The sequence below is a fragment of the Protopterus annectens genome, chromosome 12.part0, assembly GCF_019279795.1.
Source record: "Protopterus annectens isolate FY-2018-M chromosome 12.part0, PAN1.0, whole genome shotgun sequence".
NCBI classification, from domain to species: Eukaryota; Metazoa; Chordata; order Ceratodontiformes; family Protopteridae; genus Protopterus; species Protopterus annectens.
Window position 1 is genome coordinate 199,885,744 of NC_056746.1, and position 25,046 is coordinate 199,910,789.

The 25,046-nt window shown below is 44.7% G+C and overlaps 1 protein-coding gene across 4 annotated transcripts in view; it reads right to left on the minus strand.

Moving 5' to 3' along the window:
• Positions 1–25,046, minus strand: part of TBC1D24 (TBC1 domain family member 24) — a 526,383-nt gene that overhangs the window by 121,170 nt on the left and 380,167 nt on the right. For all 4 annotated transcript variants that reach the window (XM_044089247.1, XM_044089249.1, XM_044089246.1 and 1 more), the window contains one exon: positions 8,981–9,076. In XM_044089247.1, the coding sequence (XP_043945182.1) occupies positions 8,981–9,076 (96 nt within the window). The remainder of the gene's footprint in view (positions 1–8,980; positions 9,077–25,046) is intronic.

Below are 25,046 nucleotides of genomic sequence, written 5' to 3' on the forward strand. Positions count from 1 at the left end.
CCTAACTGTCGTTTATCTTTAGCTAAGCAGGTTGGTGCAGGGATAATCATCCACAGACTGCCTCCAGAGGACAATTGGGCCTCCATTCAGGAGAACTGATAGGAGTTACCAGGGAAAGCATCCCTGGAACCCTGATATTGTAGGCCACCTCTGCCTCGAGCACAGCGTCTTCCATTGTAACTCCCCCCTCTGCCCCGGGGGGGGGGGGGTCATTGCCATGCGAGCCATGGAAAGGTCCTTCGGACTTTTTGAACCATAGCTTCCCACTTCTCTGGTTCTTACAGTAAGACCGTTGAGGAGTGGAAAAGAACTCCCACAGCAGAAAGGGTCTTTCCATCTTTCTCATATCTGGCAAGGGTCTCTAACTTTGGGGCCAAATAGATATGTTCCGTCAAAAGGGGCATTGACGAAAGAAGACTTGAATGGCTCCACAAATTCACATCAGTGCATCCAGGTGCGTCTCCTGATGGATATGTCAGAACCCGCTGCCCTCGTCGTCCCCTTGGCTGCATGCACAATAAGCCTCATGGACGAGTTGCATATTGAATCAAAGGTTGAGATGCTACTTTGTCCTGAACCCCCTCAGCTACTGATCCTGTCAGAGTATCTGATAGCACCTTTATCAGATTTCGATGAAGTCTGGTGAAATGTGCCATATAGTTCAATAGGCCTAGACTCTTTATTAGGAGGATGGATAGTAGGACTTTCGTCAGCAAGTTCCTTTATGATGGCTGCCGCTACCACCATGGCATCTACTGGTATCCCTTTAGCCCAATGCGGTTGATCCTGAGGAGCTGACAAAATGCGGTCTGGTCTCTTAGGAATTGGCTCGATGGAATCAGGTATCTTCCAAGTCTGCTTTGCAATCAATTTAATCAGATCATCAGCGGGTGAAGAGAGCCAAGAGGTAGACAGTCGGGCATGAAAAGCCTCTAGGTATACAGATTGCTCTGACGAAGGCTGAAGGCAAGTCCAGCCACCCCTCTGTTTGAGGATCTCTAGGAATGTCTCCAAAGGAGATGTCTTCTGGGGTGACTTTGGGGAACCTTCCCCTTCATCAAAATCAGTATCTTCTGTGCAAGACTCTTCAGGGGAGACTAAGTTCTTCCTCTTGCACTTCCTCTTCAGGGGTACCTCCTCTGTGGGATGGGCCAGAATGGTGTCTGAAGAGGACATGACCACCACAGTTGGATTCTGAGGCTTCTGTGCCTGCTGTCCCAGGGTAGAGGCTGGAGGAAGCTCTGGGTGAGGGGTAGGTCTGATGATGGTCTAAATTTCAGTCTCCTCTGTTTTCATTCCTAAATTGCATCTACAAATCATAGAATATGCTTTGGTGTGACTACAGTATAATCAAGTTCCTCAAACACAGGGCAGTGCCTCCACATTTATTAGTTCCTGGTTACAACTTCCACAGTATTTGCTTTTTCATAACAGTTCTGGTTTTGCATACTTCAGTCAATGGAAATGGCCAATACCTCACATCTGCTAATCCCAGGGAGTCTTTTGCAAGTCAGACTACTCCAACATCTTGTTTTTCACACATAAAACAAATTAATTTCATATCCCTTCCAGAGCTCCATACAGTCTTGAAGTCTGCCTTCTTACCTTGTCTTCATTTCAATTAAGTGATGCTACAGCTGCTTTGCTGCCTTCCATGACTTATCCCAAAGTAAGCACATTTTTTCTCTGGCTAGTTTATTACTTATTTGTCTTTGTTAACTGGGGTAGTGGACTGGTGCATAAAGGACCCACTTCAGCCATAGCATGGGTAATACAACAAAGGTAAGACAAGAGGTTGTATGGCAGACATAAAAGTAGCAATAAAGAGGGCCAACAGGTTGAAAAAGCTCACACAATATATTCTACAGTTCTATCGTTGCCAACAGATTGCATAGACACCTGACTTCAGAGGGCACAGACATCCTTAACTGCTGCACATACATATTAACACAGTCAAATTTACCAACTCAGTTTGTATGCCCTACAAAGTGCTGCTGACTTCAAAGATATTCAATAATAAAAACCTTTCTTATATTTTAACAACAGATTGCGGCACATCGTAGCAGCTTCACTCCAATTCATGATCAGTTTCACATTCATAAAATCCCAGTTCTTCCATACAATCCATTTGCAGACAACTGAACAAATGTCAGTATTATTTATGGACTTGCCCAATACTGTGCCAAATAAACGAATTTAACTGAAATATTAAACGGTTTTACATTCTGTGTTAGCAGAGCAGCCAAAGGAGGTGACCAACTCCAGCATCACTGCTAACTTTTTCCAGGCTCTCAAAATATCTTGAACTTCTCCCTAGCTGCTATTATCTTTCACCTCTTCAAAAGAGGCATTAAATATAGCTGAGGCCTCTTCCATAGTGACATGGCTCACTGTACATTTTCAGGTTTCTTGTCCATTTCACTTACAGTGAGGAATAAATCAAACTGTCGGAACAAAAGCCTCCTGTTCGCTACAAAATTACACTGCAGTAAGAGAATTTATGGTGGTTGTATTTTCAGCATTTTCTAACAGCAAATTTTACTTTTTTTACTCCCAACACAAACTTTTAAAAACAAACACTTCTCCACACTGACACCATGTAATATACTGTTTGTCAGAAATCTGTGTCCACAGCACAGGCACTATAGATAAGCTTCTAACTTCTATGGGGTGTATTTTCTGACCGTTTTCTAGAATGAATGTGTACCACATGGCATGCTAATCTTTGAACTAGGCATAGCCATATTTAAAGCTACATACAAACACAAAAACTCAGTATACAGTTAAAAAAAAGTTATGTACTCACCATAACATTCCATCTGTGTTGTCTGCTTCAATCTTCATCAAACCTGTGGGTCTCAGTTCCGATCATGGGACCAACTCAGCCATCAGCAAGCTAAGGATTCCAAGCTAGAGCTCCTTCCACCCTACCCAGATTGCCTCGCTCCTCTCAGATACCTCAGATCAAGTTTGCTGTCAATATTACCAGAAGAGAAATACATACTTAAAAAAAAACAACAGAGCTTAAAAGAATGCTCAGGAGCTCAAAACAGGAACAAAGGATCACAGTGTTATTCATCAGGTCCTTCAGATATAAGGAAGGGGGAAGGAGAGAGGGAAGGTTGATGAAGACTGAAGCAGACACCACAGATGGAACATTACAATGAGTACATAACTTCTTTATCTGATGTAGTCTGTTCAGTCTTTATCAAATCTGTGGGACAGAGTCACCAGCTACATAGATCTTGGTGGCCTCATGGAAGGATATTCCCGAGTACTGCAGAGCCAAAAGCAGCCCCATTCCTGGAGATGATATCAAGTTTGTAATGTAAAATAAATGTGTGAGAACTCGCCCACGAAGCAGCTGCACAAATATCCTCTAAGGAAACTCTGGACCAAAAGGCCTGGGACATGGCTATGGAACACATGGAATGGACTCTGACTGGTTTAGGTAAAGGAACATTGTTCAACGAATAAACATGAAAAATATAATCCCTTAGCTATTGAGCATTAGTAGCTTTGACAACAGCTTTCCTTTCCCTTTTTTTGGTATCCGAGAAAGCCACAAACAGTTGATCAGATCTCCCATCCATAAAGAAGTGCAATTGTCTATGAATGTCTACGAGGTGCAACATATATTCATCCTTATTTTGAAAATTCAGAAAAAAACACAGGGAGGTTAATGGATTGATTGATGATGCTTACTGATGCAACCTTCAGTAAGAAAGAAGGATTAGTAGTATAGTAACTCTGTCTTTATGTAAAATAAGATAGGAGGTTTGGAAGACAACACCTGAAGCTCTGAAACCCTCTTGGACGAAGTAATTGCTACTAACAAGGCTGTTTTCCAGGACAAAAATTTCAACTCTGCCTTAGCAGCAGTTTCAAAAGGAGCCAAGATCAGAGCTTGAAGAACCAACATAAGATTCCACAGAGGAATAGGATCTTTGACAGGAGGTCGAAGAAGGAACATATCCTTGAGGAAAGCTTTGCAAAGTCTAGGAGGAAGCATTTTCCCCAATGTAAAAATTAGAAAAGGCTGCCAACTAAGTAGGGAAGCTGGCCCCCAAATGAAAAAGACCAGCTAGGAAGTCCAAGACTGCCGAAACGGATGCCATAAGTGGATCAAAGTGATACTGTTGGGCCCAAATGGAAATACCTTTTCCACTTTTATAAATGTTCCTGGTAGAAGACATATGGGAGGAAATGATAATCTTTTGGACTGGGGAAGAAAGTCTGGACTGTCCAGCCATCATCTGAATTGGAGAAACCATGCTGTTAGTTTCAAGTTGTGAAGATCCGGATGAAGTTGCCCTGAGGGGTGAGACAGAAGGTCTGGACGTGGGTTCCAGTGTCCATGGAGGGCAAATTAGATAAGACCACGGGAAGGTGAACAAAACTTGTCGAGGACAAAAGAGGGCAATGAGAATCACTTTGCTCTTCAACCTGAATGCCTTCTGAAGAAATTCGGAATCAGAGGAAGAGGAAGGAATGCATGAAATACACTGGGATGCCAAGCATGGACTAGAGCATCTTTTGGTGACTGTCCCTGTGGAGGGATCAGGGGAAAGTATCTGCTGCACTTGTTGTTGAAGGGAGAGGCAAAAAAGTCACAGCAGGGTTGACCCCATCTGAGGAAAATCCTGTTTACCACTGACTGATTCAGAGACCACTCATAAGGCATCAATAGTATCCTGCTGAGCCTGTACGCCAATATGTTGTGCTCCCCTAGAATGTGCATTGCAGCTACAAAGTGGTTGGTAGAGACAGCCCATTGCCACACACTTACTGATTCTCAACAAAGGGGATTAGACTTGGTTCCATCTTGTTTGTTGAGGTACCACACAACAGGGATGTTGTCGGTCTGAATTTCAACTGTCCCTAGAGGAAGAAGGGAGTGAAAAGCTTGCAGCGCTAAATGTACTGCCCTCATCTCTTGGACTTTGGTCTCCTGGGGAGTCCACGGACCTTGAACTGTCAGTCCAGGTAATACCCCACTCACCCCATTTGGAAGGCATTTTTGGTCAATGTGGAGATGGGGGTGGGAAGAATGAAAGGTCGGCCCTGAGACACTTCTGTACCGTGAATCCACCATAAAAGAGAATTTCTGCACACTCAAGACAGTCTTGTAGGATGACTGAGGGGACGATGCAGAAGGGACCACTGGACTGACAACATCCACTGCAGGACTCTCATATGTAAGCAAGCTGTCGGTAGTAAAGTTATTGTTGCAGCCAAAGAACTGAGAGCCCTGAGCACAAAATTTGCCAGAGGAACTATCACCGCTTACATTTGCCTGATGTGGGTCCGTAGTGAGAAAATCATGTCCAGTAGAAGATAGGCCAGGGTTTTGTTTGTATCCAAACAGACTCCAATAAAATCTATCATTTGCACAGGTTGCAACTGTGACTCCTAAAGGTTTATAGTGATCCCTAAGGTTGGGGCAGTTGCAAGAGAAAATCCCTGGCCTGAATCAGTAGATGCCTGGATGGTGCGACTAGGACCCAGTCTTCCAGGTAAGGAAACACGTGCAACCCCTTGCAGTCTGAGGTGAGCTGCAACTACTGTCATGGAATCCCTTGCAGTCTGAGGTGAGCTGCAACTACTGTCATGCATTTGGTGAAAACCCTGGGGGCAGTGGTGAGACCAAATGGAAGTGCACGAAATTGGTAGTGACTGGCTCCCTGCCTGAAATGGAGGTACTTTTTGGAGCATCTGTTCATTTTGATATGACAGTATGCATCCCTGAGGTCTATTGAGCACATCCAGTCATCCTTCTGTAGAAAGGGAATGATGGACTGAATTGTGACCATCCTGGAACTTTGTGTGTTTGACTGATTTGTTCAGCTAAGTTAGGTCCAGTATGGGCCTGATATCCCCTGCTTTCTTTGGAACTAAAAAAAAAAATAAAAAAAAAAATAGGGGTTAAATCCCTGATCCACGCTGGTCTGAGGGGACCTCCTGGATGACTCAACTTTGCAATTTCCAAAGTTGCCACCTCCCTTTGACTGGGTGGAACATTGGGGATGTGTTATTGTGGCTTGGGAAGATTTAAAAAGGGAATGTAGCAACCTCTGGATGTGATACCTTGTACTCCACTGATCGATCGTGACGGCTAACCAAACTTCTAGGTGCAAGGAGCATCATTCCCCGACTGCCTCCAGAGAAAGACAGTAGGGCAACACCTCAGGGATGCTGCAAGGATTTCTCTGAAGAATCCCAAGACCCCTGATTCAGCAGACCCCCTCTGCCCCAAGGGCAGCATCTACTACTCAAAATATTCCCCCCTCTGAACCTGGGGAAAAAAAATCTCCCTGAACATCCTGGAAAGGGCCTTGGGACTTTTTGAATCACAATTTCCTTCACCCGCACTGACTCCTGGAGAAGGATCTTTGCGGGGTAGAGAAGCAGATCTCGACAGCAGACAGAATCTTTCCATCTTTTTCACTGTAGGAGAGTATGTCTTGAATAGTCGGTCCAAAGTGGGAGGAACTGTCAAAGGGGGCACTGACAAATGAGGCCTTGAAGGGTTCTGTGAAATGACACAGCAGCATCCAAGCATGGTGCCAAATGGTAATGCCGGAACCGGCTGCCCTAAAGGTGCCCTCAACTGCATGAAAGATCAGCCTCATGGACACGTTGGAAATGGACTGCAGAGTGGCCATACAGGAGGTAAAGGAATTCCATTCCTCCATCATGGACTCAAGGCCAAAGCTAGAGAATTCCTTAAACAAGTCCCTCTGCAGCATCGTAAAGTGTGATGTTAATTCAACGCACTGAGGGCAAATGTGGAAGAAGGGTAGACCCTTTTTCCAAATCTGTCCATAGCCCTATACTCCCTGTTAGGGGGATGAACAGTAGACCTTCACTGGGCAAGTTCTTTCTTGGTGGCTGCTGCAACCACCAGGGCATCTACTGGAATACCCTTTGTCCAGTGGGGTCTATCCTGGGGGGGAGGCACTAAGAATTTTGTCTGCTCCTTTAGGAATAGACTTCCAAGCCATTGCAGACACCAGGTCCACCAGCGGGTCTGCATGGGGGACACCCAGGCTGTAGATGGGACAGTCCCCAAAGGTCTCCAGGAACACTGACTCATCGAGGGTGGGTTTTGGGGCTAACCAGCCACCTCTCTGGTGAAGGATTTTTAAAATGTTTCCAAAGGAGACATCCAGTGGAGATTTATGGGACCCCTCCCCTTCATTGAAGTTGGTGTCTATCATGAGAGATTCCTCTGTGGAATCTAGGTGCCTCCTTTTGCACCTTTTCTTCTGAGGAACCTCCTCGGTGGGGTGCTTTGGGCAGGTGATGGAAGATGTCTGGGCTTCCCCAAGTGGAAGAGTCTGGAGGCCCTGAGAAGCTGGCTAAAGAGACATCTCCAACACGGAGCTCAGGAGGGGGAAGGATGGATCTGAAACTAAAAGCTGGAGGACTCTGAGTGGAGAGCACCCTCTCCACCACTTGGAAGGTTGAAGGACTGGAGTCCTGAGGAAGCCTCCCTTGTCCTGAGGGATCAGGAATAGACTACCCCCCAATCACCAGCAGCCCTCCATTCTGAGGGGGGAGTCAGCACTGAGCTGCTGAATGCCGAGGCACAGAGGGGAAGCAGCAGCTCAGTGAGCTTCGGGATGGGCTCTGAGATGCGCTCGGCACAAAGCGAGTCAGTGAAGCAGTCAGGCTCGAAAAGGTAAAGACTATTGAACCTGATGAACCGGCCCCAGGGACCAAAACAGCATGCTAGATTGGAGAAGGAGAAACTATCCTGCAGGGAGAAGCTCTGCTTGCAGATCCCACAGGGGATGGAGCTGGGATAACCCCCATCTGGGTATGAAGAAACTTCATCAGTCTGTCCACCTTGTTCTCTGACAGGCGGCAACAGGATCTGACGAATGAGGACACAGAGAAGGGTCTGGAGCGATGTCTAGGGGAAGCATCCCTCAGAGACACACTTAGTACAGCAAGCTCTGGCCCTGAAGAGGGGACTGGGGCATGGGGCAGAGAGAAAGAATCCAATAATGGAGTCGAGGAACTCTGCTCCGAAGGTCTCAGGGCCTTTTTTTGGAGGCTCCAACTCAACTGGCATGGAGGGGGTCCGGAGGCCATTTCTTATGATCCCTGGCCTCCTTAGGCTTTTTGGCAGGGGGTTTGAGCCCCTGAGACAGAATCAACAGCTGGAGAAGGAGGAAGAATAAGACCTCTAATAACTAACTTGCTTCTTCTATCTGCAAGGGCCTGGGGAAAAAAGGCCTTGCAGATAGAACAAGCCACCTGTAGGTGGGTAGGACCCAAAGAATACATGCACTCCCTGTGGCCATCAGATACAGGGATCTTGTGCCCACAGGAAGTGTTTTTTTTTTGTAAACAAATGGGCTTGTCAGATTTATCTGACACAGTACGGAAAGAAGGAAAGGAGAAAGAGACGGAGAGGAACACAATGACCACGCTGCAAAAGCTTTACACTACACTACAGAAAAACTAACTTTTTTTTCTTTCAAAAACAATAAGAAAAACAGTAAGAAGGGTAGGGAGAAAAAGATGATTGGCAGGAACAAATGCTAGAAACACCCAAGGAGGCGTTCTAACCTGACCATGATCCTTCGCTGTGCACGGCAAATGAGATCTGAGGTATCTGAGATGAGGGAGGCAGTATGGATAGGGTGGGAGGAGCTCTAGCTTAGAATCCTTAGCTTGCTGACAGCTGAGTCGGTTCTGTGGTCAGAACTGAGACCCACAGGTTTGATGAAGACTGAACAGACAACATCAGATCAGGAGTTAATACACAGAAGTCAGAGTAAACAAAGCCTTGTTTTGCAATCAAATGCAAAATTGTAACTCGAGGTTTTCATTTTTTTTTTTGCTATATTTTGGACCATAACTTTTAGTTTTATTGCACACCTGCCATATATACAAAAATACAAGGAGCACATTTATTCCATGATTGGAAGTCAACAATTTTAAACCATATAAAAGAAAGATAACTTACCCTAAACACAAAACATTCACCTGTTCCAAAAAAACGTAATTTGTTCCCATAACGCTTCCGTTCACTCCAGTCTGTTGAAAGATAGGCACCACAAATCTGAAACATTTAAAATACAATCAAAAGTTCGTTTCAGGGCTTTTATAATTGATATCAGAAACATTTTTGTTGTAAGAAATGTATACCATGTGTAATTTAGTATCTAAACTTTATTTTCATAACCACACAACCTATTACACTACTATATTATCTTCATGACAAAAAAGACTATTACCCTATCAGACTGGCCTTTTAAATGCACTCAGTACTCTTCCTTTCTTCCACCTCCATCTTCCTCATTACTCCACCACCTGTTCTGTGCCCTCAAGAATGCATCAGTAGACTCCTGGTTTACTACCTGTCTCAATACGCCATTCTGTGAGCCCACAACCCCTTCTGTAGAAAAGCACTTTTGCAAATCCATGGAGCAGTTAGTACCATCACACTAATCTGAATGATGACGTATATCATATCACATCCCAGTCTCTTCTGGTCACCAGTAAGAATGACTCTAGCTTTTCTAGTTTCTTGTGAGCATTAGCATTCATCTCATGTACCCTTCTGATGGCTTTCTCTAGAATATTTCCAGCTACATGATGCCTTCTCCTTTTATGGCATCTACAGCTATAAAAAGTACTTTAAACATGACCTAGCAGAGTAGGACCCCATTTAAACGTGGCCTAGCAGTGTAGGAGGACTACCTCCACCAAATCTGTCCCAGGAAGATGCAACTCAGCATTCTGTTGGGTGATACTTTTGTTCTTAAGGGATCTTGCAAGCAAATATTTATTTCTGGGGACCTAAGTGAACACAACAAAATTAATTTTACCAAAAAAAATTCAAACTCAAACAGTGATCAGCCTGCATTTTTAAACAGCATTTTTTTCAGTGGTGTCCATACCTCCTAATCCCTAAACTTAATATTATTCAACCCTGAGGTTAATGTACATTAGGACAAAGGCAAATCTCAAATGCAGTCATGACCTCTGATGAACATGTACTTCATCTAAGTGCTGGTTTTCAAATACTTTTCTGTTGCCTATGTGATAATATGCCAGATTTCAGTATAGAGTACTTCTGTACAGTGACCTAACAGATACTTCAGTGATAGAAAAAGTAAGACAGAATGGTAAGAAATTCATTCTGTCGCCCAACCTGTAAGTAAGGGAATTGCATCCAGGTCCAAGGAAGTCATAGTGCCACATTATTCAGCCCTCATCAGACTCACCGCTAAGTATAATGCTCCATTCAGCATGTACCTGACCACACATATACATCAGTTGGAACACCCGCAAAGGTTCCTTACCAGGAGAATCCAGGGTATAAACACTTTGTCCTATATGGATTCTCTTAAAGTTCTGTCTCTATACTTTGTCTCCTATAGGTTACTGAAAGGCGATCTATGCCTGGCACACTAGGCATCCTCAGATCCAACTCCGACGGACCATTTGAACATCCACAAAATGAGCAACATCAGAACCACTAGCTCCAGTGATTTAAATTTTGCTTGTGACATAAATAAGACATGTTGGAGAGACAGATACGTTGTCTCAGAGGATCCCTATGGTCTGGAGCAGGCTCCCTAACCACGTGAAGCAGAATCCATCACTAACACTTTTTAAGCATAACCTTCACCAGTGGATATGAAATCAGAAATTTACCCCAGGTCTGGACCCCATCTCTCTCTCTCTCTCTCTGATAGACAGAGGAAGACATCAATTCCCAAACTAACATATCCCCCCAACATACATATAAACTCTAGAAACTTCCTTACTAACATACCTTCTCCTAATAAATGCTCATGATACATAGGATACAAGTGGGATGGATTGCAGAGCTAGGCTTATAAAGGATCTGATGGTCATTAGCCTAGTATATAACCATGTACCTATGAACCTACCGCAATGAACAATAGAGTGACAGCAAGTGCACAGGACAGTACTACAGTTCACAGTGAAATGCACTGTGGTACCAATGAGTACAGGGTGTGGACAGTCTGCACAGCATGTTTCAGGACATCACCAAAGTGTACAGTATATTGGCCCAGTTTATATGCAAGGTCCCAGTGCAGGCAGTGGTGCAGAACAGTGCCACTATGCAGAGAAAGACACATTATGCTACTATATTGCACAAGGTGTTGTAATATATCTGCCGAGATCACTGTCACACAGTATGAAGGATGCAGCCATACTGCAGAGGCTGGGTTATAGTATATAAGGTGGTACCACAGTCTGCAGCACAGGGTCATTGTACAAACAGTATGCAGGAGGCTGCGATGCTGCAGATGGTAGGGATACAACAAAGAGTGATGTTCCCCTGCAGTGTGGACATGGTGCAAAATGGTAAGCAGGGTACAACCATGGTGTACATAGAATGCAGGATGATGTCTTGGTTCATATTGTGTTTGAAGTGATGTGTGATAAAGAGGGTAGAACCATGTCTTCAGGCTAACACAGGGTGGGGTATTACGCAGATGAACATGACCAAGGATGTCAGAACATATGCTATTTCAAGGACCAGGATTTCGGAATCAGGCAAATTTTGAGTTACTGGCTAGAAAGACGGCTTCATACTTCCTTCAGTAAAATTACTACTCATGGGAAGCTCAAAGAAAATATGCAGGCAAGTGGCTGGCAGAGTTATGAGGTACAATAAAAGCAAATCCGTGCTATAACATGGCCACTGAGCAATCAAAAACAGTTGCTGCAGGGCCTGAGCTCTTCTGGAAGGGAAAATGGGGGGAAACTCACCAAACAGTAGGAAGAAAAGGAAACAGGAGAGGAAAGCAATTCTCAAGATGCAGGAGGACAGGACTTCTGGGTCACATGCAGCAGCACCCAGAAAAGGTCTGAAGATGTGAATACTCTTCAACTTTTGGTCCCGAAAGATAATTTCACTGAGGAAAAAAGTAAAGTTTACCACATCTCTCCAATTCATTTTATTGTACCTGACAAACTTCTGCTTTACACTATTTCAAAGTCATCACTAAATATTAATACCTCAATTCCTCGTGGCTCTTTCAATCTTACATCTACCTTCTTCATGTCCCTCTCTCTCCACCCTTATTCAGCCCTATACTCCCAACCACTCTCTTCGCAGCTCTCAACAGAACTTATTGCAAGTGTACAAGCCCAATAAAAACATTGGTAAATCACTCTCCTCCTATTACAGAGCAAATGCTTGGAATAAATTACCTCTCAATATCAGAAACATCACCAACCCTACAACCTTTAAAATAGCAATAAAAGATTACCTCCGCAAATCATGGTCATGTCTCTGTCATGATCCTACATAATGCTGTCTTCATCTCCTAATACTCCTGTCATCCTGACTGCTACCTCGGTAGTCTTATCACTGATTTCCTTCCCTGGGATTCTTTCTTTTTCCACTGCTGCTATATCAAATACTTATTCTCTCTTCACCTGAGTTTGCACCATAACTACCTTTTTTACTCAGTTTCTTTGTACGGCTTGATATTTCATTATATTTCTATGCCTCTTCTTTACCGTTTTTCTATCCTATGATCGCCTACTGCAATCATATTCCCATTTTCTTCTACAACTGTTCTTTGTTTTCTATTACCTCCAACATGTATATACAATATGCTACCTTTGTCTCAGATTTGTACTGTGTTTAACTTATATTGAGTTTACTCACAGGTAAAAACTGACCAAGTTACTTTCTGTTACACATATATACTCTAGTTTTTTTTTTTCTTTAGCAACTGTTGTCCATGTTACATAATGTTTTTTTAAGGACTGTACTACTGGAGTTATATAATGTTTTTAAGTAATGTACTATTGGAGCTTTTCTCCTCGGGTCTCTGCTGAAAAAGGGCTTCGCCCAGTCATACTAACCTGGTTAACAAATGTCAAATAAATATTTATTTCATGATGCCACTTTCTCTTTAGCTTGTTTTAAATTGGCTAGTTATATCATTATCTAGTGATTTTTGTAGAATATTAACTCATTTCTTTCCAAGGGCAACTTCCTGCGCAAAACTTACTGTTTAGAATTCTAACCTGTTAAGCATATTGTGTGGGGAGGAAATATCAATAAACGCAGACTAATCTTTGTGGAAGGGAAGCAGACATTCAAAAACAATGATTATAGTTGGCAAGTCTTTCTGAAGAGAAGTATTTGACAGATTTGCTACAACTATACGAGTGCAACAGCAGGATATGGATTTCCAAGAAAAAAAAGAGAGTTAATATGAAAATATACTATAGTTAAGAGGCAAGAATAAAGGTGGGAGGTCCCGTTTCAAACAGACCTAGTTTGAGAAGAGGAACTAGGCAGGGATGCCCGGTTTCCCCACTTCTATTTGCATTATACTTGGGAGTATCTAGCTAGGAAAATAAAAGGTTTAGAAATTCACTGTTCCAACTGGTATGAATGACAGGAGAAACTGGCTTTACTTGCTGGTTATTTAGATTTGTTTACTGGGTTAGAATGCTGATCAAACAATGACCAATTACAGACTCAAGTCCAGTAAACATCATAACGTAACAAAACAATGTACAGTATGCAAATAAAAACAAGTTTTGTACTCACCATAATGTTCTATCTGTGTTGTCGATCTTCATTCATTCCTGACCAATGGGACTCCGTTCTGATCTTCGGAACCAGCTCGGCCATTATACAGCTTGCACCAGCCAAAAAAACTCTTGAGCTAAGACTCTACCCACAATGCCCCTCTCCATTACCACAGATTGAGTTTGCAGCCAAAGTAAGACAGAAGAATATATAAACCAAGGTAGAAGCTATGTCCAAGATCAAACCTATAGGTTCCCAGGACAAGTGTCCGATCCTCTAAGAAATCTACAGCAGGGGAAGGAGGGTGGGATGTCAAGAATGAATGAAGATTGACAACACAGATGGAACGTTATGGCGAGTACATAACTTATCTGGTGTTGTCAATCTTCATTCATTCTTGACCAATGGGACAGAGTTCCCAACTACTTCAGGTCCTAGGTGGCCTTATGGAAGGATTTTCCCCGAGACCCGTCCAGCCAAAGGATGCTCTTCCCCTGGAGACCATATCCAATTTGTAATAAGTGATAAACGTATGAGGCGTAGCCCATGTTGCGGCTGCACATATCTCATCTATGGAAGCTTTGGAATGAAAAGAAGCTGATGTGGCAATTGATCTAGTAGAATGTGCTCTTACAGGCACTGATAACTTGTGGTTGTTATGAGTATAAATGAAAGTAATACAATCTCTTAGCCATCTTGACAAGGTAAATTTTGAGACAGATCTTCCCAGAGTTGGACCTAAAAAGAAAACAAATAATTGGTCCAATTTTCTCGACTCTTGAGTCTGACGAGGTAGAAACCTAATTGTCTATGAACATCCAGTAAATGTAAACAATACTCACCTTTACTGGAAAAGCTGGGGAAGAAAACGGGCAAATCAATAGCTTGATTAATATTAGATTCTATCACCACCTTTGGAAGAAAGGAAGGGTTGGTCCTTAACGAAACCCTATCCTTATGAAAAATCAGATTTGGGGGTATTGCACATAATGCTTGAATTTCAGATATCCTCCTGGCAGAAGTAATGGTTACTAGAAAAAGAGTTTTCCACAAGAGAAATTTCAAACAGCAAGTGGCTGCTAGTTCAAAGGGAGGAAGTACTAAAGACTGCAAAACCAGTGTCGGATCCCACGGAGGTATAGAATCCTTGAATGGGAACTTTAGACATAAGGCACCTTTAAGAAAAACTTTGCATAAGTGACAGGAAATTAAAGAATGGTCATCATAGCTATTGTGAAAATTAGAAATGGCCACTAACTGAACTTTAAAGGTGGAAACAGCAGCTCCTTGATCAAAAAGGGAAGCTAAAAAATTTGAAAACTTTCTCAACAGCAGCCGAAAGGGGGTCTAATTTATTCTTATAGGCCAAAATAGAGAATTTCTTCCACTTACTAAGATGGAGTTTCCTGGTGGATAGTCTATGGGAAGACAGAAGGATTTTTTTGTACTGGGGAAGTTAAGTGATTCTACCTGGTGACTTATGGAACTGTAGGAACCAAGTTGTCAGCTTGAGAGTTTGAAGGTTGGGGTGCACCAGTCCCTGCTGGTGAGACGGCAGGCCTGGAACTGGGTCCAGAAACCATGGCTGGCAAATCAGGTGAGGCCAAAGAAAAGGGAACCAGATTTGCTGGGGCCAAAAGGGTGCAACGAGGTTCACTTGGTTTCTCAACCTTTGGGCTTTCTTCAAGAAGAGGGGGATGAGGGGAAATGGAGGGGGAAGACGTACAGGAGACCCGAGGGCCCATTGAGTAGGAGAGCATCTCTCGGTGACTCCCCCTGAGGGGGGATTAGGGCAAAATATCTGCTGCATTTGTTGTCTATTGGGGAAACAAAGAGGATGCAGCAAGGCTAGCCCCATCGACGAAAAATTTCCTTCGCCACTTTGGGATTGGGAGACCACTCGTGAGGCAGGAGAATGCATTTGCTCAGTTTGTCCATTATCACGTTGTAGCTCCCCGGGATATGCATTGCTACTAGAAAGCAGTTGGAGGATATCGCCCATTGCCACACTCTGACAGCTTCCCGGCACATGGGCTAAGATCTGGTTCCACCCAGTTTGCTCATGTACCATACTACGGATATGTTGTCCGACTGAAATGCAACTGTCCCTGGAAGGAGGGCAGAATGAAAGGCTTGCAATGCTAAGAGCACTGCCCTCAGTTCCAGGACACTGTTGTGCAAATTGGCCTCTTGCAGAGATGGGCAGAATGAAAGGCTTGCAATGCTAAGAGCACTGCCCTCAGTTCCAGGACACTGTTGTGCAAATTGGCCTCTTGCAGAGACCAAGTGCCTTGAACTATTCTTACCACATAATACTCCCCCGCTCGATCTGGGAAGCGTCCACTACCGATCTGGGAAGCGTCCACTATGGCCTTGGGCTGAGGAGGAATAAAGGGATGTCCCAGGAGAATTTTCTCTGACTGCATCCAGCAGGATAGATCCTTTTTGCAAAGACCCATTATTACAATGGGGTAAGTCATAAGATGTGTTAGGATGGACCATTGTGAAGCCAACAGCCACTGAAGGAGCCTCATGTGAAATCTTGGCAGAGATACTACGGTGATGGTTGCTGCCATGGATCCTAAAGCTTGGAGCACAAGAACAGTGTGGACTTTTTCTTTGGATATGATAAACTGTACTTGAGACCTTATCAATTGTAGTCTGTGAAGAGGGAGAGAAGCTACACAACAGACTGTGTTGAGACAAGCTCCTATAAACTCTAAGCCTTGTGTGGGAGTCAGCTGAGAATTTTCTCTGTTGACAGTGATGCCCAAACAGGTGTAGAATGAATGTTGTGGCTTGAAGCAATATATGGTGGGGGAGGTGAGGAGCCAGTAGTCTAAGTAAGGAAACACCTGGAATCTGTGTAGTCTCACATGAGCTGTGACTGCTGCCATGCATTTGGTGAACATCCTGGGGGTGTGGTGAGACCAAAGGGCAGCACTCTAAACTGGAAAAGTACAGTTTTGTACCTACCATAAATGTAGATGTTAGAGTGGTTATACTGCTGCAGTCATCACACTTGGGTTATCCTGTCGTCAGGCGGTCCCGCAGTCGGCCGAATCCCAAAGTCTTGGTCCGGCGTCAGTTGTCGTCGCCTCTTCCCTGACGTCAGTGCGACAGGGGTATAAAAGAGACAGCAAACGCCATTTTCTTCAGTTTTTCTTGCCCCAGATGTCAGGTGCCCCCAACTAGGAAGGCAATACAGTAGTAATGCAACAATACCTTAGTAGATAAGCCATAGTAGTAGCTGTAAGCAAATACACCATATAGACATGCATCCAATAGATTGATGTACATGGAGTTGTAAGTAACACCCTGGTATGTAGAGGGGATGGAGGCTGGGTAATCTGGACTGCAGCAGTATAACCACTCAATCATCTACATTTATGGTAGGTACAAAACTGTACTATGTTCATCGTGCTATACTGCTGCCGTCATCACACTTGGGTAGAATCCCAAAGCTATGGAAGGGTGGCTGGTACTAAACTGGGTTAGGTGATGCTAGGATACCCTGCAGAACTACAGTGGCAAAACCAGCTCTGGTTTTTGAGTATAATGGACGGTGGTAGTGCTTGGTAAAGGTGTGCACTGAACTCCAAGTAGCTGCCTCCAGAATGTCTTTGGTTGGAACCCCTCTGAGAAAGGCTGCTGAGGTTGCAGTAGCCCTGGTAGAATGGGATCTAATATTGACAGGCACTGCCTTCCCATGGTGCAAGTAGCAAAAGCGGATATAGTGTGCTATCCATCTGGAGATGGTCTGTTTTGAAATTGCCTTTCCTTGTGAACCTGCAGCATATGATACAAAGAGTTGGTCAGTTTTTCTGAAGATTTGTCTTATCTAAATAGTAACGTAGCTGTCTGTGAATGTCCAAAAAGAGTGAAGGAGCCTTTCTCCTTTATTCTGTGGGTTAGGATAAAAGGTGGGTAAATGAATGGTGTGATTCAAAACCACACTGGATACTACCTTGGGCATGAAGGTAGGGTTACAGTTCGTAAGGAGACTCTGTCCTGATGGAAAATGATGAAAGGTTCCACTGCCATAAGTGCCTGTAGTTCTGAGGCCCTGCGTGTTGAGGTAATAGCCAGTAAAAAGGCTGTTTTCCAAGACAAGTATTGTAGTTCTGCTGAGAAAGCTGGTTCGAAAGGAGGTAGTGTTAACTCTTCTAAAACGAAGTTCAGGTCCAAAGTTGGTGTTGGTGGTTTTCTGGGGGGTCTTATATTCTTAGCCCCTCTGAGAAACTGCCTAAGTAAAGGGTGTGAGAAAATTGGGGGATCCGTATTATAGTGAGCTGAAATGGCTGAAGCATGGATCTTAATGGAGGAGAAGGAAAGGCCTTTGTGTAGCATCTCAGTTAGGTATTGCAGTATGTGAGGAATGTTTGGTGTCCAAGAATTTTGACCTTTAGCCTGATGCCATGCACAAAATCTTTTCCATTTGTCTGAGTAAGTCTTCCTGGTGCTGGGCCTCCTGGCCTCAATAATTACATTCAGGACGTCCTTTGAGAGAAGTGTAGATTGATAATTTAAGGAATTCTCCATGCAGCTAAATTTAAAGTTCTGAGCTGGCTGTGACGGGTTTGATAGTTTTTCTGAGTCAACAGTAGTGGGAATTGAGGCAAGATCCATGGAGGGCTGTGAGTCAAGTTCCTTAGTAATGGGTACCAGTGCTGGCATGGCCAGTCTGGAGCAATGAGGATCATTTGTGGTCTCTCTGATCTGACCTTCAATAATACCTTGGTCAGTAGAGGTAGTGGAGGGAAGGCATAGACTGTCAGTGTTGTCCAACTGAATGATAGAGCATCCACTTTCCAGGCTACGGAGTGATAAGTCCTTGTGCAGAATTTTTGTAATTGGCAATTGTTGGGGGAGGTAAATAGATCTATGTCTGGACATCCCCATCTTTGAGTTATCATTGAAAATACTTGCAGGTGTAGTCTCCACTCGTGAGGGTCTACCATATTTCTGCTTAATTCGTCTGCCAATATGTTTTCCTTTCCTGGCAGGAATTGTGCTTGTAGTTGTACTTGGTAGGTCAAAGCTGTGTTCCATAAGGTCATAGCCTGTCTGCATAAAGGGTAGGAGTGTGTTCCTCCCTGTTTGTTTATGTACCACATAACTGTGGTGTTGTCTGTCTTCATTAGAAGTTGTCCTGGATGCAAGAGGTCCTTGAAGGCTGTCAGTGCATTTTGCACAGCTAGCATCTCCTTTTGGTTGATGTAAAGATGCATTTGTTTTGGAGACCATTTGCCCTGTATGCACTGTCCTGCCATGTGTGCTCCCCAGGCATAGTCTGAAGAATCTGTTGTCATGGTTTGGTTTGCTGGAGGTAAGACGAAAGGAAGACCCTTGTTTGTTTGACATGCTTGAGCCCACCACAGGAACTCTTTTTGAAGGCAGGGAATGATAGGTATATTTGTTTCGAGGCTGTGCCTGTGTTGAGACCATACACTTTTCAGGTACCATTGTAATTTTCTCATATGCAGCTTTGCATACGGGATTAGTTGAATGCATGATGCCATGAACCCCAATGCCTGCAGGATTTTCCTTGCAGTGAGCTGGGTAAAAGTTGCTATCTTTTTGAAGTATTTAGTCAATTGTTTTTGTTTGTCTGGCGTGAGGTAAGCCATCTAGGTCGTTGTATTTAAGCTGGCACCCAGGAATATTATCTGTTGCGAGGGTATTAGTTTTGACTTCTTTTTGTTTACTGTGTACCCTAAGCAACTGAGCAGCTGTGTTACAAAAGCCAGATGCTGTAATAGAATGTCCTTGCTGTCCGCTTGGATCAGGCAGTCGTCCACATATGGATAAATTTGTGATCCTCATTGTCTACAATATGCTATTACTGACGCCAGGCATTTCGTAAATACTCTGGGCGCAGTAGATAAGCCAAAGGGCAATGCAGAGAATTGATAATGCGTTGTACCTGCCAAAAATCTGAGGTATCTTCTGCAATCTTGTCTGATAGGGACATGCAGGTATGCCTCTTTGAGGTCCAACGTTACCAGCCAAGACCCCTTGCCCAGCATGGGAAGGAGCTGCTTAAGTGTGAGCATTTTGAATTTGGGTACCTCCAGGTATGTGTTCAGAATTGAGAGGTCTAAGATGGGCCTCCAGGCTTTGTCCTTTCTTGGGACTAGAAACAGTCTTGAGTAAAAATCTTGACCTTGCTCTATTGTAGGTACATTTTGAATTGCTTTCATATCCATGAGAGCTGAAATTTGCGTTTGAGCCTCTGTCCATTGGTTTGGAGGCAGATTTGGCATGCCTCTCATCTGTGGTAAAGTGTGGAAGTGAAATCTGTAGCCTCGGGTAATAATGTCCAGAATCCATTTGTCCTTTGTTATGATGTGCCAATTTTGTGGAAATGGAGCCAGTTCCCCCTCCCAAAGGTGCTGCCAGGTTAATTTTGCTTGGCAGGCGAAGAGGGAAGTCATTGTGTTTGTTTCCTGAAGGGTTGAGATCTTTCGTCTCCACCTCTTTGAGTTGCTGTATGCCATTGTCTAGGCCTGAAAGAACCTTGTGGCTGGCCTCTGCCCCTTGGGCACCTGTACCTACCTCTTTGGGGTCTGTCTGATGCAGGAAAGCACCAGTATTTTGATGGTCAGTTTCTGCTGAAACGAGGAGGTTGTACCTGTAAAAAATCTTTAACTGTTTGCATAGATTTTGCCTTTTCTTCCATTTTCTTCAAAACTTCCTCTGCTTTGATACCAAATAACACATCATTCGGCAATGGGGCATCCAATAACTTTGCTTTGACATGTTCTGGTAAGGCTTGTTCTTTAAGCCAAGCATGCCTACGTATGACAGACCCTGTGACAGCTGCTCTACATGAGGCTTCCAATGAATCAAAACCACACTGTAAGGTATGTTTTCCCACCTGTTCTGCTGCATGAAGCAAATCCTGCATCTCTTTCAAATCTAGTTGACCTGTCTGAGGGATCAGCTTCTGCTTTAACTGTGTCATCAAATACTGTTGGTATTTTAGCATGTGGAATTGGCAGTTTAATGCCCTCATGGCCAAAGTGGCAGATGTATACACTTTCTTTCCCCATCTTTCTAATGCTCTGGAATCTCTTTCAGAAGGAAGTGGGTTCTTAGCAGTAGAGGCCTTAACCCCTTTGGGACCCTGGGAAATGGTCTTGGGGTCAGCATTAGGGCTTTTGTATAGAAACTTATGAGAATCAGGAACTCGGTAGTATCTGTCTGGTTTATTTGGTGCTGGAGGTAAAGAATCTGGGTTTAAACTGGATTCAGAGAAAACATCATCCAAAATGTCTAAAACTGGAGGGATTGCCAGGGGTCTATGCTGTGGAAGAAGAAGAAACTCACGGAGTCTTTTCTTGGAGTCAGAGTAATCTTGGCCTTCCCAGTGGAAGTGTTCCCTCATGGTGTGTAAAGTTTCCCCAAAAGAGTAGTCTTCAGGTGGGGAGACAGAGGGAATGGACTCTTCAGCATCTGAGTCTTCATAAGGAGGGAAGGAGTAATCCTGGTCGTCAGAGATGCCTGAGGAAACGGATGCTTGGTCAGAGGAAGGATAATCTTCCTCCAGTCTAGGCCTTTTGTCAGGAGGGGGTTGGGATCCCCTGATAAGGGTAATTAAATCCTCGGCCATCTAAAGCATCTGTTTTTTAGGCATAGGAGCCTGTGTGGGGGTGTGTGGCCCCGGTTTTCTAATTTTCAAGGGGGCTTTGAGCTTAGCATGAGGCTTGGCACAGGCAGTTGTTGGTTTGAAAACACCCTCTGAGACCGAAGGCCTATCCAAAATTTCCAGATCCCCATCAGGGCTGGTGTCCGAGGAGTGAAGTGGAACCGGATCCTGAGGCCCAACTGTTTCGGTTTGGGATGCCGTCAGAAATTCTGAATCAGTGGTAGTCAGGGGCAGCGAAGGCGCCTCGCTGAAAACCGGAGAACCGGCGGCAGGCCTTGCAGAGGCCTCGGTATCTGGTCTTGGCCTTGGCGGCCGGTCCTTATCTTTGCGTTTTTTTAATCATTGCTGATGTCGGTTGCTCCGACGGCATGCTATAGTTAAATTTTCTGCCAAAATAATGCTGGGCGAATTCTGCCCAACGCTTAATTGTATGTTTGTTGAACCTAGCACAAAACCGACAACCACAGATGGTGTGGTCTGCGCCTAAGCAAGGAATACAATAAGAATGAAAATCCTTATGAGGTATTTGCTTCCCACAAGAAATACAATTATTAACTTTGTCTGACATCGGTCTGAGGTAAGAAAAGTTTCCCCAACAGGGTACTTGGCTTTAGAGAAGACTTCAGGCTGAAACTCGATTCGAAAATTTCAGGAGCTGGCCGACCGGCACTCGCGAACTGCTTCTGCTTCGGGCACCGCACGGCAAGAAAGACTAAAGAAAATGGCGTCGGCTGTCTCTTTTATACCCCTGTCGCACTAATGTCAGGGAAGAGGCGACGACAACCGACGCCGGACCAAGTCTTTGGGATTCGGCCGACTGCGGGACCGCCTGACGACAGGATAACTGAAGTGTGATGACTGCAGCAGTATAGCACTATGAACATTGACTGGTTCCTAGCCTAAAGAAGCGATACCTTCTGGGGTGTTTGTCCATTTTTATGTGGTAATACACATCTTGAAGGTAGAGCACATCCAATAATTTTCCTCTACAAAAGGGGAAGTATAGACGGAACCATGACCATCTGGAATTTTGTTTGCTGAACAAATTTGTTCAGAAGGCTGAGGTCCAAAATTGGTCTTCAGGCCCCTGTCTTTTTTGGCACTAAAAAGAACCTTGAGTAAAATCAGGATCCTATCTAGTCTGGTGGGACTTCTTAGATGACTCTTTTTCTAGCAGCTTTTGAACCTCCAAGGCTTCAGGTCCCTCTGGCTGAGTGGAACATGGGGGATTCTTCTTTGTGATCTTGGGAAAAGAATAAAGGAGATATGGTAACATCTGGTTATGATCTTCTGCACCCAAGTATCTGAAGTTATTTGTTGCTAGGCTGTCGAGTGCAATGAAAGGCTTCCCCTGAATTGATTGTTGACTGTTTCCAGAGGTAAGCAATCGGGCCTCCTTTCAGGAGCGCTAGTAGAGCTGTCCACAGAAGAAGTCTCGGAAACCCTGATTTTGTAGACCACCTCTGCCATGGGGTCGGCGTCTTTCATTAGAGCTCCTCCCTCTGCCCTGAGTGGAGCTACCACCACGTGTGTCCTGGAAAGGTCCATGGGACTTCTTGAACCACATCTTTCCACTCCTCTGATTCCTGGAGTAGGATCTCTGAGGAGTAGAGAAATGAATGCCCACAAAAGAAAGTGTCTTTCCATCTTTTTTGCACCTGGCCAGTGCGTCTTTGACGTTGGAGCCAAACAGGGATGATCCGTCAAAGGAAGCACTGACGAAAAGCTCTGCGAACTCACACAAACGTATCCAGGTATGGTGCCTTTTGGCAATGCCTGAACCCGCTACTCTGGTCGTCCCTTCGACTGCATGTGTGATGAGCCGCATGGACAAGTTCGATACAGACTACAGGGTGGCCAGCTGTGACACAACTTTATCCTGCACCCCTTCAGACACTGCACCAGTGAGGGTATCCAATAACTCCTTAATCAGATCCCTCTGAAGTCTAGTAAAATGTGCCATGAAATTCAAGGACCTTAGGGCGAAGGTTGATGAAGCACAGACCCACTTTCCAAATCTAATCATCATCCTAGACTCTCGGTTAGGTGGGTGGACAGTGGGACTCTCACCGCCACCACCATGGCATCTGCTGGTAAGCCCCTGGCCCAATATTGGTGATCTTCAGGGACTGATAAGATTTTGTCTGGTCTCCCGGAATGGGCTATAAAGAATCAGGGGCCTTCCACACCCACTGTGCAATAAATTTAATGAGATCATCAGTGGGTGGGGTCACCCAGGAGGTAGATGGGTGAGCACCAAAGGCTTGCAAGTACACAGATTCCTCAGAGATCAGGTCTTTGGGCTGCCAATTACCCCTCTGTCTGAGTATCTGCAGGATGTCTCCAAAGGAGACATCTTTAGGGGGTGACCGGTCACCATCATCTAAGTCTGTGTCTTCAGTGATGGATTCTTCTGGGGAATCCAAGTGCTTCCTCTTGCATGTCTTCTTTTGGGGTGGTTCCTCAGTGGGAATCTCTGAGGAAGACTCTGAAGAAGAGGGGCCTTGCACAGAGGTAACTTGTAGCTTCGGTGCTCGCTGTCCCCATGTGGAGGATGGTGGCAGCTCTGGACCAGAAGGTACTGACATAAGACACTCCGATACAGAAGGGGCCAGCTGGGAGCCCACAGAGGCTAATGCCTCCCCATGACTTGGAAGGCAGGCCCCTTAAAGAGGGATGGGAGCCCGGAACTGAGAAAGGCAACCTCGGAACCCAGGTCACATCCAGCACCAACAGACTGCCCTCTGATGCAGGAGCCAGGGTAAAGCCCACAACTGTCAGGGCTTCCAGAGTTAAGGACAACTCCGAATAAAAACCAGGAGCCGATCCAAAACAGTCAGAACGGACAGCTGAGCTAAAGGAATCTGTTGGTTTAGAGGGAACAGAAGATGTCTGAGCAGCCTCTGGAACAGAGGAGGAAGTGCCTATCGGCACCAGGACAGCTGGAACAGGGGAAATTGAAGAGGTGGGCTCTAAGCCTCCTGAGGAGGTAAGAGGAGGAAAATTCAGAGGACTCCTGGGAGAAAATACCCCAATTCCAGCAGGAAGAGAGGTCTGAGAAGGGTCAGGAAGACCCTTGGCTGCTAAAAACTGATTCACCAACCTCACAACATCAACCTCAGAGAGACTCCTGGAACAGACAATCCCAAGGGAGATTCTGGCCTTTCCAAAAAAAGGACTGGGAAGTTGACTCAGAAAGGGGCCTAGCAAAAGGGAATATCTTGTCCTGGGAACATGTATGACTTCAGACTTTGGCAAAGTGGTGGGTAGAGTCTGCTACGGTGAAGTTGGAGAAGTCGGCACCAACCGGGAAACTAAAGAAGCTGGCACTAATGGTGCCATGGAAATAGTAGCTGGTGCCGAAGAGTCTAGTTCCGTTAACTTCAGAATCTTAGTCTTCAGTTCTGAGGAGGCAGATGAAACCAAGGACTTGGGTTTCTTAGCCACCAGTGCCATTGAGGAAACCAGCACAGAGTGACTCCTCTTTTTGGTATGATCGGATTTAGAGGAGGAAGAATCGGATTTGGACAACGCTTCTTCAAAGGGCGATTTTAGCATTCCTTTTAATATCAATTTATTACGTCTCTCTACCAAGGCCCTGTTACTAAAGGCCAGGCAGATCATTCCGTCTTGATCCAAGTGGGTCGGACCCAAACAATATACGCAAGAAAAATACCCATCCGAGTTGGGCATCTTTTGCTCACAGTCTTGGCACTGTTTAAAACCAGAAGTGCCTTTTTGTTTTTCTACTATTTTGACAATAATAAAAAGAATTAGCCCACTGGGCCAAAGTCTCACACACACATGCGCACACACACACGCACACACACGCACGCACACACA